The sequence below is a fragment of the Eschrichtius robustus genome, chromosome 1 (assembly GCF_028021215.1).
Source record: "Eschrichtius robustus isolate mEscRob2 chromosome 1, mEscRob2.pri, whole genome shotgun sequence".
NCBI lineage: Eukaryota > Metazoa > Chordata > Mammalia > Artiodactyla > Eschrichtiidae > Eschrichtius > Eschrichtius robustus.
The window spans coordinates 84453138-84468028 of record NC_090824.1 but is presented as its reverse complement, the minus strand read 5'-3'; the positions used below and the strand labels follow the sequence as shown (position 1 = coordinate 84468028).

Below are 14891 nucleotides of genomic sequence, written 5' to 3'. Positions count from 1 at the left end.
AGAAGAAAACAAGGATGATATATCCTAAATTTGTCCTAGACCCAAAGGTGATTCCACTTTGCTTACATTACTGCACAAAACCCTAGGCTCAGTTTGTGGAGACGTCAAACACATCTGTCACAAGCACAAAAAATTTCAGAAGAAAGTAGTTAATATGTTTGCTGTGTAATAATTCTGATCTAAGTTGAATATGAGTCTGTGTGAGGATCTTACCTCCGTAGTAGAGCATAAGCTTCTTGAGGGCGGATGACACAACTCAGCCAGAAGACCCAGCTTTCCATAGAGTGGAGAGCACATATTGTGTGTGTGTGCGTGTGTGTGTGTGTGTGTGTGTGTGTGTGAGAGAGAGAGATACACACACACACACACACACAATATGTCAGAGTATCTGATTAAAAAATAAGAGAATTTTAAAAGCAAAATCTGCCCCACTGTCACCCTTTTGTTGACCTCATCTCCCCCAGTTCTTTTGCCTTTCATACTTCTGCTAAAGATACAGTTTTCTACCTTCCAATCAGAAAGCCAGGCCAACAGCCTCAGACAAAGAACATCACTGATGCCAGTGTTGACTCAAAGGACATGCAACAGACGAATGGTTTTGTGAATGGTGCAGCCTACTTCCTTCATCCCCAGAGGCACAAAGATCTCTTCCCTGCTACTGAAAATTTAACCTGAAGCAACTAAACATGCAACTTATCATTTAAAGGAATGTTCTTAAACAAGCCGTACTTTTCTTTACCAAATGTTCATTGGTAGTCTGAAAACTCAACAGGAACAGCTACAATGGAAATGCAGAAGAGCAAGATTGAAACAAGATTTTTTTTTTTAATTGGCGTATAGTTGCTTTACAATGTTGTGTTAGTTCTGTTGTACAACGAAGTGAATCATCTATATGTATACATATATCCCCTCCCTCTTGGACCTCTCTCCTACTGCCCCCACTCTATCCCACCCATCTAGGTCATCACAGAGCAGCAAGCTGAGCTCCCTGTGCAATACAGCAGGTTCCCACTAGCTCAAATAAGTCAAATAGGCCATAGGACACTCTGCCCACCGAATACCTTCTAAACAGAGGTATTCTCTGACTGACCAGCATTTTTGATAATTTATGGAAGAGTGGTGACTGAAGCACGGAAAAGACCAAAATTAGATCCAGGTTTTAAAAAAGAATTCACCTTTATTTTGATTTCTTCACTTCAAAAGCGTTGTCCCTAATAATCAAAACTAGTTGATTTGCAAAAACAAAACAAAAAGGTACTTTTTCATAAATAGAACAGATTTGTGAAAATTTAGATCAGGAAATTTATTTTTGATACTTATTATAGCACTGACGGGCCTCTTTTTATGAAGAAGAGAGATGTAACCAAAGAAAATTTATCAGTCATTCTGCAGAGGGCTTTACTTGGGACTGATACTAAGTAATTTCATCACTGAGATCAATGATAGAATGTGTGGCACAAATTTAACACCCGAATCTAAATGAAAGGTGTCTACTTCGAATATAACTCAAATTAAAAATATACGCAAGTGTATATATATATGAATATGTTTTTGTAAATGATTAAACAAATAAAGAGAAGAGATAAAACTTCTTTACGGAAGAATTCCAAATACTACATCTAGATACTCCTTCTTCCAGGAGGTGGAGTTTAATCTCCCTCCTCAACTTGAGTGTGGGCTAGATTTAGTGACTTGCTTCTACACAATACAGAGTGTGGAAGGGGGAAAATAGCAACTTTACAGTGGAGAAATCTGGCAACTACCACCTTAACCAAGAGACTTAGGTTACCATAACTAGTGACAAGTTATATTGGTATCATGTACCCGTTGATATGACATGATGATAAGGGAACTTCACCTCCGTGGTATTCTTTCCCCAAACCTACAATCCAGTCCTATCAGGAGAAAAACATCAGATAAACCCAAATGGAGAGACATGCAGAATACCTGATCAACATTCCTCAAACGCATTATGGTCATCAAAAACAAGCAAAGGCTAAATAACTGTCACATACTAGAGGAGATTTAGGAACATGATAACTAAATGTAATGTGGGACCTTGTACAGGATCTTGAACCAGAAAAAAAGCCATTAACTAAAAAAAGTGGTAAAATTAAAATAAAGTCTGGAGTTTGACTAATAGTAATGTACCAATTACTTGACAATTATCTGTGTTTGTGTTGACAAATGTAAAACAGTAATATAAAATTACAATGTTAGGGGTAACTAAAACTGAGTGACAGGTACAGGGAGAACGCAATGTACTATCTTTGCAGCTTTTCTGTAAATCTAAAAGTATCTCAATAAAATTTTTATTTAAAAAAGTAAAAGCTTTCCAGTGGGCTTTCTGCCCCCAGAAATGACCTCATGAGAAATATAACCCTTCCATTACCACCAAAAACCCAACTCCCATTGCTTTTGAAAGAGTCTCGGCTAAAAGAATTCCTGAAGTGTGAGGAGGTATAATTATGAATGATTATGGCAGAAAAAAAAGCTTTTAAATTTCCATAGTACAGAGATAGACCATCCATATGCTGTTTTGTTATTACAAGATAAAATTAATTAGTAAGAGAACTCAAGAGATGGGAGTTCATCCTCCCATTCTATGCAGCTTTGATGAGACGATAATGAACTTCTCCCCATAAAGAACATCACAGAAAGTATTTCAAGAGGTTTCAGGATCTCCACAATGATCAGAGAATTGGAATTTCAAGAGTACTTAAAGAAGACGAAGGGTAAATTAATTCCTTCCTATGTTTCAAGTAAGTATTGGAATATCACTGTCTATTACTACAAAAGTCACTATCATTTGAGTGGTACTATGTGCCAAGCAGCATGCTACATACTTTACATAATCATCCTTAATCTGTATATCCTTGAAAGGTAGATGTCGTTATCCAGTTTTAAAGAAGAGCAAACCATGGCTCCCAAAGAAGTTAATCAAGGTGACAGCTAGTATAGGATCAAACTGGGATTCCAACTCAACAAGTGGAAATATACACAAACTGTAACAGATAAGATTTAGGTAGAAAAGAGATAAACTTCTCTGACACTAAGAGAAGCTAAGCACTTGGGTAATATTCTAAACAATGCTATTAATTCACATTCATTAGATAATGGAAAAAAGATGACTCTGAAATCAAAAGACCTAGGTCCCTTTCCTTGCTCACTGCTTTTGTTCATTCCTTTGGGCATTTAGACACACAATGAGGGTAAGCAGAGGAGCAGGTGGGCCTGGGTGATCTGGGTTCAAGCCCCAACTCTTGCCCTCTCTAGCTACAGACTAGGCTGGTCATTTATCCTGAGCACTGTTTATCATTTATAAAACTGTAAAATAACGTGTGCCTTATCTATGTCAAATATTTGTTGTACAGGTCAAATAAAACATATCAAAACTTTTTTAAAGAATAAAGTTCTATTCCAATGCTTTAGGATTTACCTGCAAAATTCCAAAATTTCCTCTCAATCCTAGAGTTGAAATGCCCCATACTCCTGTGCTACTTACTCAACAAGTAAATGGTAGGTACATTATCAACAAAATAATGTATTTCAAGTCAACAAACATTTATGAATGTGAGATCAGGGAATGAACCAAGACAAGGAAAACAGTCCACCAAAACTTATTCCTGTATAAGTTATATACAATGTCTTAGGATGAAAGACAAAAATTATAATTTGGAGGTTAGGTGGCTTAGTGAAGAAGATAAATCATTTACCAATCTACACAATTTAGTTTTAGCAAGAATAATTTGATAATCCCCATTAAAATACAAAGGTTAGCTCATATACAATGACATCACAGATTGACTATGATCCCAAAGGTCAATGCATGGGGCCCTGAATGAAGCAGAAGCTATCTGCCATCAACAAAGGAGATCTACTCAAAATGTTGCATTTTATGTCCCTGTATGGCAAAAGGAAGTAGCTCATACTGTCTGTACATTTTTATCTGGTTAATGAATAAATACTATTCAGATTTTCCCAGAACACTGTTCATCAAGCTACTCAAGCAAAAATATTTACTCTAATAAGAGCTGCTTACAAAATGAAGCAGGGAAAATAAACCGAGAAAAACACTGTACAATTATCTCATTCTTAAATATATTAGCATTCTCTCATGAATTAGGAGAAAGTGGAATTCCTAAATTCTCAAACCGTGACGTAATATTGGTTTTATTGATTCTCTGAACAATTTGTGGGAGTACCCAATCATTATTTTGACAGTTTTATCATAAGGTAATAGACTTCCTTTTAGATAATTGCAGTTACCACATTCAATTTCAACCTTCCATAGGATTTTTTTCCTAGATACAGCTTTACTGTCAGTCCTAGATCACATTACTTTCTTTTTATAGCTATACACACAAAGCATTTTAGGTGTTACACCTAATTATGTCAGCACAATAACAATTTAAAAGATCATCATTAAGAAGTAAAGGTTAAGCACTTATATGTTAAAACTCCTTTTTATAAAGACATATAGTGCTATATGACATAAGTAAATGAATTACACAGGCACTTAAAAGTCTGAGATTTACAGAAAAATATAAGACCTCTTTTTGGATAAACCGGGAAATTTGATGAGTTTATGCCCAGGCTATAACATTTGTGAACTTCAGTGTTGACCTCAAAGTTTTCCGACTCATGTGAAAAACTATTTAGCTATACACGTTTCATAACACAGAGTTCTGTGACAAAATACTTTTTTCCTAGGGAGGCAGTTTAGCATAATCATTAAGAGGTTGGGCTCTGAAATCATATTGTCACTAATTACTGTTTAACCTGGGGCAAGACACTCAAGATCTCTGTGCCTCGGTTGTCTCATCTGGAAATGGGAATAATACTACCACTTGTCTCATAAAGTTGTTCTGAGGATTAAATAACCCAATATTAAGTAAACTCTTAGAAAGTACCTGGCATATATAGTATGTGCTATGTGACTATCAGATATTATTATTATTGCTTACCTGAATTGCCTTAAGCAGGTAATAAGTAAATAAAGACATGAAAAAGGATCAAAACTGAAAAGAGATCTAAGCCAGTAGATAGGGTGGCAGAAATACAGTGGGAGACAAGACATTAGCTACTCATGGAAAGCGGGATTATGGGGCACTTCAACTATAGAAGAAAAAGCAAATTTGAGGTTCAGAAGTTCTTTTGTAGAAAGAATGAATTAATTAGGTTCAAAGGAACTCTAAATACTGAGGTAAAAATTGGCATCCGAGGCTTTAAAACTAAATGGGAGAAAACAACACAGGCACAATTCTAATGCATTTCATCTTTTGAGAGAAAAAGAATCAACCTTTGTTCTTGACTGCTGTCACAATACACGGCTCTCTGTCATGATCAGTTATAAAGTGTACTGCAAGTAATTTATAATAAAGTAAATGTATTTCTTTTAATAAATGAAAGTTGATTTACATATTTATATAGTAATATTACTCTTCGTCAATGTGTTCCAATATATTTTCTTGAGTGGAAGAGCGGAAGGGGAGTTACAGAAAAGTGTTGGGAATCCTAGTTACCACCTGGTCCAAATGATATATTTCACCTCTGTCTTGTTGAAAAGCACTGCCATAAAAAACCGAAAACTCTGATCCTGGCACTCTGCTATTTAGAACCATCAATGGCTTTCCATTGCCTGCTAACTTAAATATAAACTCCTAGGTCTCAAATTCAGTATCTTCCATTATATGTTTCTAACTGAATCTGTCCAGCTTTAATTCCCACCAAGACTGTACACACAAGCTTTCAGCTGGTGACTCTGGATTCTTCTTAAGCAGACCTCATACTTGGTTCACACAGCTCTCTGTCTTCAATTATATTCCTCTGCAGCTATAGTCCCCCAATCCATAAAGTCTCTTTAATTCTACAAACCAGAACATATCTTTCCATTGACTCCTTCCAGCATGTTTTTGCCTCTAAAAGCACATGTAGAATGATAATTATTATGTGCATGCTTCATACATCCCACTAAGCTGAGAATTCTCTGATGGAAAGGCTATGAGTTTTATGTCTCTTTCCACCTGCTATAGCAACTAACGTAGTGCCCAGAACATAGTCAGCACTCAGATAGCTCTGGACATACTGCAGAAAAATGAAGAACATGAATTCCAAAGAAATCAATATTCCAGTATTGTTAGTAAGGGACCACTCAATGTCTACTCAGATCCAAATACGTACGGAATGCTTTTTTTACACTTTCTTCTATTAAAGTTAGAGTTTTAAAGATGAGTATACTGTGTACTGATGCCTGGCACACTGCCCAAAGCTCTAAACCAGTTTTTTTTTTTTTTTAATGACCTTAATGAAATTAAGAACAAAAATTAATAATTCCACTGGGGAAAACTATTTCAGTTGGGGGGAGGGGTAATTACACACATATTAGGTAGAAGAGCACATCCCCTTAGGAAAACCAAGAGAGTAAACTGGAATTCTACAAAACATTCATCCTCACTGCAAATTCATTCAACTGTATTGTTTATTTTAAAAGGATATTACTATTAATGGTGGGATATCCGAAAGCAGGGAGGATATACTGCTATATGTAAGAAAGCTAAGAAAAGCTGTATAAAATCTTCAGGAAGTAAACAAAACCATCAGTTTTTAATGTGAACGGAGGTATTTTCCCAAAGGTTCTTCAGAAACTTTAATTTGCCTTATATTCAGACTCAAGAACCGTCAATATGCTCATAATTTTATTATAATGCCAGCCTCTCTATTAAAAAGAGCTTTTACATGGAAGATTTTCATGGAAGAACTGTAAACATTTAGATAATCTTCTCCTGTTTAAGGATATTTCCATTTTCATATCTACTCCACTTAAGAAAATCTCCATAAACAGGATTATCTGTAGTATGACTCTTAGGAGAAAGTCACCGTGCTTAGTGTGACACTCACTCATTCACTCATGCACACATTTAATACTTGAGACTTAACACGGAGCAGGACATCCACTAAAATTGGGGAACACTAAACAATTACAAAAAAAGACAATCTCTAGCCTTCCTGAACAAGTTAAGATGGGAAGGTGAGATCCCAGGAATAGATTATAAAACATGGAATTAAAATTCAGGCTTTTTTTAGCAACTCAGTCTATCACTGGTGATCACTTTCCAATTTTACTCTCTGTTGGTGCAATTAAAAACATGATACAAAACAGGAAACAAAAATGTATGTTGATATTTACAGGATTTGTTCAAAATATAAGGGGCTTTCACTTTTTAAGAAACCAGCCCAAAATGTAGTCTACCCACTACTCGTTATTAATTAAAATGCTGTTGGTAATATCCCACGCTAGGAAGAAAGACTACTGAATGGGGTAGGGCTCAATCACTCGACATGATGGCATGAGAGTAAAGAACGCTTCATCTCCTGCTTTTGCTCAGGTCTGTACTGTGACAGGAAAACCTGCAATCCTATTCTGACAGCATTTCCCCAAAAATTATTCTAACTGCTACTTCATTCACCATAATGCAGTAAAAGGAGCTGTTGACTAGGAGCAGGAAGTCTTGGATTCAGGTACCAGCACCACCATAGACCACCATGCACTTTACCGCCAGTTCTGTTCACAAACTCCGCAGAGTCTGTTTCCTCACCTGTAAATTGGCCTCCTTTGCCTCACCTGGGCTGTTTGGAGGCCACAGAAAACCAAAGATATGCTTACTACTATTCTCCCTCAGAACAAACTGACTTTAGAGTCCGTAAGGATTTTAGGGGGAGAAGAAAATGGCACAACGTGAGTCAATTTCACTAAACTAAATTGGAAGGAAGAAAAACGACTCAATTCAATATAACTGAACAACGTTATTTTGGAATCTGGGCTCTAGGGACAGCTTTATGTAGTAGTAACTATAGGATCATGGCCAAGTCACTTATCCTTTCTGGAACTCAGTCTCCATAATACCTATCCTATCAATACGTTAGTTTTGTTGGGAGGGTAAGCAACAGTACAACATCAAAGTATCCTAAAAGACTGTAAAACATGACTTAACCAGGGGCAACCACAAAATCAGTACAACGAAACTGTCTGTTATCAAAGCGCCACTCAGGTCTCTTTTTAACTACTGAGATGCTGAGCAGAATATACATATCATACTCTAAAAATTATCCCACAAAAAACCCAACAGCACTCCTTAAGAGGAGATATTTTTAAAATATGTTACTGAAATCACACGACTTATGCGTCCCATGCTATTAACTATACTTTTTTATAGAAGGAAAAAACAATTTAAAACCGAGCATTGATCCAGTGGAAGCAACAGTACGTACATAGTACTCTCCACTCCCAAAGGAATAGGATTTTTTCCCCTGATTTCTAATTTTAAGAGGAAAAAATTAAAAATACAAACCAAGACTGACTGAGACTTGCAGCTCATTAAAGCCGAGGTGATTTCCCCTATATAGAATTCTATTGATCCCCATAATCCACACTAGACAAAAAGTGTGCTCAGGGAAGGGGATGACGGATGCCTGTGCCAATAGCACTGAACAAACCTGTTAGCTAATTGCTACCAAAGACAATTATCCCCGCATTGTTTCATAATGGAAACACAGTACAAAACTCTAATATACACACAGGGAAATCTGATGATTTGACTGCGGAGCCATGTGCATTGAATTTCATTGCCAAAGGCCAGCCAGGTCGCTGCTGTGAAGGGGAAGAAAGTGTCAGAATATAAGCCACAGTATCTTAAAGCTCTTTACTTTAAGGGGGAAAAAAAAAAAGGAAGAAAGGAAGGAAGAGGGATGAGAAAGACAAAGAGAAGAAAGGAAGACAACCCAGCGTCATCAGCAAACTGAATGAATTCTACAATCTGGCAATAATTTTAACATTTTCTGTTACTTTTTAAAATGATAAACCTCTCATAATGGTTGGTCATTAATCATAAAATGATTTAAAAAATGATTTTCTGTCCAGAAGAATATTTAAATAGCTTTTTTGACTGGCCGTCAGCCTACTGGCAAGTACGGAGTTAAAAAGGTGGCTTCACAATAGCCTAGTATGATGATTAAAAATAACATCAAATATCTGTCACGATTTTACTTAAAAGGCAAAAAAATATCTGACTCTGTAACAACTCACAGTAAAACAGCCATTAACCCAACCAATTTTAAAAGAAAAAGCCTCAAAATACAGTTATTTGATTATACATAATCATAGTGTAATTCAAGCATACAATATTTACATTTGCCTCCTTTCCAAGAAGCCACATTCTTGAAATACCCTTTCCTTGATATGTTTCTAAAAATGCTCATGTCCTTCTCCAGTGTATTCATGCAAAACGTTTAATCCTAGCATTGGAATTATAGGAATTCTGATATATAGTATACATCAAAATTATATTTAGTACTATTTAACTCTACTATGTAAAATGGTACAAAATAAAAAGAAGAATGTACTGAAGACGTGCCAGTGTTATAAAGATAAATTAATGGCTACAAAATTTATGATCAACCTATTAACTTCGTAATTCACAAGTCAATGAATTCTGTTTTACTGTGTGGGCTACTGTTCTTTATAGGCCGGTCTACCTGCTTCTGACTATGCTGACTACTATTTTGACAAGACCTGGATAGCAGTAGGTCCAAAGCAATCAGAAGGTTGACTTTGACAAATGGCGGTGCTGCGGCGAAGTTGAAAATAACACACATCCACTTTAATCTCTTTCTTGATTAAATCGAAACCATACCATTCTGACATCATGTGATTTCCTCATGAAGCATCACTGCAGGTTACTTTAGAGGCTACATCTATTGAAATGATATTGAATTTTTAGGGGAAGTACTTAATTCATTCAAATGAAACCTTCACAGGGTAACTGGGCCACCAGTCACTGATAACTGCAGATTCAAAGAAAAATCAAAGGAGAAGTCCCTGACAAAAAATAAAAAAATAAGAATCCAACATGTACTACTGAATGATATTTTAGTAGGTATTATCTTCTACTTTCAAATGGGGAAGATTATATGCATAAAGCATATTCCAAAGCTCTTTACCTATTCTACCACAGCTAAGCTCCAAAGGTAAACATTACACTAGGTAATAAAAATGCAGAAGATGAAATTGTCTTTTTTACATGAGACTAGGCAAATATTTATGGGGCAGTTGACAAACTCCTGCCTAGTAAAAGAGCCAGCACTGAGAGCAATTATCCTGATATTCATGACTCACTTTGAATATCACATTGAATATTACTCATAAATCTTTTACGAGCACATCCCCAGAGCTCACTTAACAGCCGGTTTTAATCATGCAGTTGACACAGAGAAAATAACAAAATGTATTTTTTCAGTGGCAAATTAATTTAGGCTTGAACCTCCTCCTGTAGCTCTATTCTTTACTTTTTTTATTTTTTATTTTCTTGTACGAAGACCAGTGAAATTCACTTCTGCATTTGGAAGTAGTATTTCTCCAGTCTTGCTGAATTAAAATAAAAAGGATGAATGTTTCTTTTAGAGCCAGTTCCTGACAGTGGTTTTTTAAATGATGTATCTTGTTCTATATATGAAAGATGAATCAATTTTTGAGTTTCATACACATTGTCTATTTTGCTGAATGGAGAGGTGAATGTAGAATTTAGACAAAGAAGAAGAAAGCATTATTCTGAAGAGTATTTAAGTTGTGGGTGGTCCTTTATATTTCATTTAATTGTCATTAACTGCTCATGATAGCCGTTTTGGAATCTGGCTCTCATTAAGTGACTTGAAATGCTGCGTAAATTATTTTTAAACTGGGGGAAGGGGGGAAAAGAGTGCTATTAGAAAAAAGGTAACTCACGTGGAGCTTCCTCGTGCTCCTGTAGAAACCTTTCCAGTATAATCCGAGCCATTAATGAGGGTGCATAGTCCACCTTCACAAAACAGAAATAGAAAATTAAAACTGTCAAGTTGTGCAAGCAGTTGATATTCCAATATTTTGTCAATACTGAAGATGAAGTCAATTTTAATCAACCACAACAAGCATCATTCATTAAAATCTTTCCTACTCTTGGTGGCTTCTATCATAATAAAATTATAACAAGTATGATCTATGCTGTTGAAAAGAATAAATAGGACAAATTACTGAATATAATATTGGAGAAAAAGAATGGAACAACTTAAAAATAGTACCTATTCCTCTAAAACTGTACAATGGGCTTTTCTCAATTTTTTCCATTGATGGGCCAATATTATTTTTTTATTCTAACTATCCTTTTTTCTTTCCAACTGTCTATATTTACATTGTTTTGAATGCAATTTCAAATAAATATCCCTTTTGTTAGCGACTGTTTTCAGAAACTAAATTAAACGTCCTTAGCCATTAAAACTATGGATTTTACTGATTTTAGTTTATTTTATCTTTAAAGACTTGACTGAAATTTTGGTAAGGTCCTTACATATAAAATACCTTGTTTAATAGAATAAAATAGCTAGATTATGGAGATATTAATAATAAAAACAATAATAATAATACTTGCACTGTAAGATCACCATCCTTAGGCTTATCTGAAATGTTACTTAGGCTAGTACAGAAGCCAGGGAGGTAACTTTTTTATAAAGGCTCAAACAGAAAATAGGGAATACTCAATCCAACAGTCATTTTAAATAAAAATGCATCTACTCTTTTGGAAACCTACTGTCTTCTTTTTGGTTCTCAGGTCCCTTATTAACTACTGATTTAATTTCACCAGAAAATAGGTGTGTGTTTTTCTGGAGTAATAATGCTCCCTTAAAACAAGTCTTTTATCTTAGGTGTAAGACAGCAAATGTTCCTCATATATTATCACCATGATTTTTTCTTGACAGGTTTTCAAGTCCTGTACTCATACCAAAATTTTATCTTGATTTAGTAACTAGACAAAAAGGCTGGCTTCATTTGTATGAACAGTTTTTTCAAATATGTATGTACTCGGATGCCCTTAAATTCCCCAAGTAGAAAGAAATGCTTTCCACGAAGCTGCTTATTCCTAGTAACCCACATCAGAGCTGACACATGAAAAATGGTGAAATTACTGAAGGTAGTCCAGCCTGAATAAGGACTACCTTATTAGTTCAGGTACTTGCATCTCCCTAATTTTCATATTAATCATGTGTCCATCTTTCTCTGAAATAGGGCCATCATGCTTCATGTCAGAATTTAGCATGTAAGTAAAATTCATAGTGCTTCAAATCTCACTTGAAAATATTTGTGTGGAGAAAACAGAATGACTGATCTTATTATTACTAACAAAGCAAGATTTCCTAAAATGTTCATTTTTAGCCTTGAAATAGGAAAATTAGTATTAAGATATTTATAAAACCAATGACGACCACAGAGTCCCTACCCTCCAAATCAAATTTGTTCTTATTTAAGAGAGCTGCTACACATTGTAATACATCAATGTTATATATTTCTCATCAATTTTTACAGTTTTCACTGATTAAATATATAGTGACTCATAAAGCATTACCATCGCATCAATTGTCACCAGATGCAAGCATATGTCATTTAGGTATTAACTATCATATAAAAATGGCAGCTTGGTTGTTTAGAAGCCATAATCTGGTACCAGTCATTCCCAACTTTCCCTAATGCATTAGCAATCTCTCAGAAAGTGCTATTATCTCTGTACTAATCCGCAGCCGAAGGAGAGAAAACATCTTTAAATAACTATTTATTTTCTTTGATTAAACACTACTATATATTCATGGTAAATAACAGGTTTATTGATATAGGAGAAAATGTGTCAGTGGGTTAAAATTTTCCACATTACCAGAGGATGGAAGTTGAGGTCAGCTAAATAAGCTAATAAGCTCAACAGAAATATCCATTAAAAATTCAAATGAATATAAATTGCTACTATATAAAATTTATGCCACCAATATCATCTATAAAAATGGCTACCACATTTGCATTACACTCTTTCTAGATGTTGTATCAAGAATGCTTTTTTTTTTTCATAAAGAACACTCTTCTTTCTCATAAAGGACAATCACTAAATTCTGAATTAGTTATAGCTCAGATACTTCAAGTTGCTAATAGAATCGACTAATAATGAAGTCTGGAGACATTTAAAAACCACCTTGCTCTAGAAATTAAAAAAAAAAAAAAAGAATAAAATATCAATAGATGTTTTGCTAGGAGGAGGCGAGAAATTCATTCTATATGTTAACTATCCTATCAGATTGTGTAGACATTGCCTAGACTATTAAAACCTTCCAGTAACTTATAGGTAATTACTCATTGGCTGACTGTAGTGGTGCACAGCAGACAGAAGCTGTGAGAGAAGCCATCCTTCCCTGCTAATATACATGGAGAACTCGCTGCTACTGCAATACTTAATGCTCACAGTACCTAGTCATCTTTAATGCAAACACACATTTTCTGCCTTGCTTCTATGTTTTCCATTATAATGCAACACAAAAATAGTGTACATTTCATTCCATCCCTATGAGGTTTGCATAAGCAGTTCCAAGTCAGACTAAATACTGTATTGCTCTTATTACAGTGGATAAATATTTTAAAGTTTCAGAATTAAATATTTTATTTTTTCTGTACGCTCTCTGCAGCTATTATGAACTTTTTACAGCTTCTTCATTCATGGGAAGTCTTTGGGGTTTCCTTTTTTAAATGTAAGACTATTATTTGTTTCCCCAAACAGAAGCAGATAAGAGTTAACAGATAAGTTCAATAAATCACTTCATGCTTGGTGTTAATAAGAAGAGTATGCTTCTTCACATAAAGAAAGGCTTTTCTAGAAGGCATGTATCTTTTATTATAATAAAAGTTTGCCAACAACAACAATAAATGAATCAAGTAAATGTTACATCTTTAGGTACACAATTTCTCTCTTCATTTTTATGACAGCATAGATTTTCTTGGCATACATCTCTGTACTTGACACAGGTATGTCTCACACTAAATTAAGACAACACATCTAAAGAAGAGCATGTCCTGAGCTGTTTGGTTGAAATTTCCCACAAAATAAGAAACTCACGAAGCTGTTTACACATGTGCTTTAAAAGAAGTAGACTAATTATGTTAACTGATTTATTAATATATGAAGTTCTTGGTCCAATTATTGAAAGAGACCAGGGAGCAATTTAAATGTCTACTGCATCTAAGATAAAATGTTTTATCTGCTCTGCATTTCAAAATCTTTTTTTTTTTTAAGGTTAATTATAATTCTAAGCAAAGCTACTCTAGATAGGCCCCTTAGGTTTTATGTAAGTTTAAATACAATAATAACAATAACTTTACCTCATTGGCTAGCTCCAGGAGTACTGGGGCAGCTCCATTTTTCCCCACTCCATTCAGATACCTAGACAAGACAAAGCCAAGTGGTAATGCAGTGACAAGAAAAGGCCAGCATAGACTTGTCAGCATACCCTGTGTGTACATGTTTCTCCTGGGCAAATGCCACGCTCAACTCTAGTTAAAGTATGCTACTGTCATAGGAAAGCACTGAAGGGAAAAGAATAACAAAAACAACTTACCTCAAAACCACTGGCAACTAACTAACTGAAGCTGGGGACAGGAGGTCTGAGTACACAGGTGTCCCTTGTGTTCACCTCCTAACATGTAAAGTGAACACAGAGGTGATTTTGAAAAGAACTATCCCTATCACCCTGGCTTTATCTATACCACAGCCACTCATGGGAAGGAAATAAGTTTACTCCTGAAAAACGCATCCATGCAAGCATATCACTTTTTTATTTACTTTTAGTTCATAGCATTGGTTGACACCTTATTAGGAAAAAAATGGAACAGACTTTTCATCAGTGGGTTAGCACACCTTTAATAGGTAATACAAGCCATCATCTTATCTGCTCTGCATTTCTGTCATAACCTTCAGCTCTCCTCATCCCCTAACCCTGCAAAACAAACAACAAACAAACAAACTCCCCAAATTCATCCAAGACATGGAAGC

At 35.2% G+C, this 14891-nt stretch overlaps 1 protein-coding gene across 5 annotated transcripts in view; it reads right to left on the bottom strand.

Moving 5' to 3' along the window:
• CDIN1 (CDAN1 interacting nuclease 1) overlaps nucleotides 1-14891 on the bottom strand; it is a 259336-nt gene that overhangs the window by 178902 nt on the left and 65543 nt on the right. For all 5 annotated transcript variants that reach the window (XM_068535327.1, XM_068535309.1, XM_068535299.1 and 2 more), the window contains exons 4-5: nucleotides 14222-14282; nucleotides 10781-10853 (exon numbers count right to left, since the gene is read on the bottom strand). In XM_068535327.1, the coding sequence (XP_068391428.1) occupies nucleotides 10781-10853; nucleotides 14222-14282 (134 nt within the window). The remainder of the gene's footprint in view (nucleotides 1-10780; nucleotides 10854-14221; nucleotides 14283-14891) is intronic.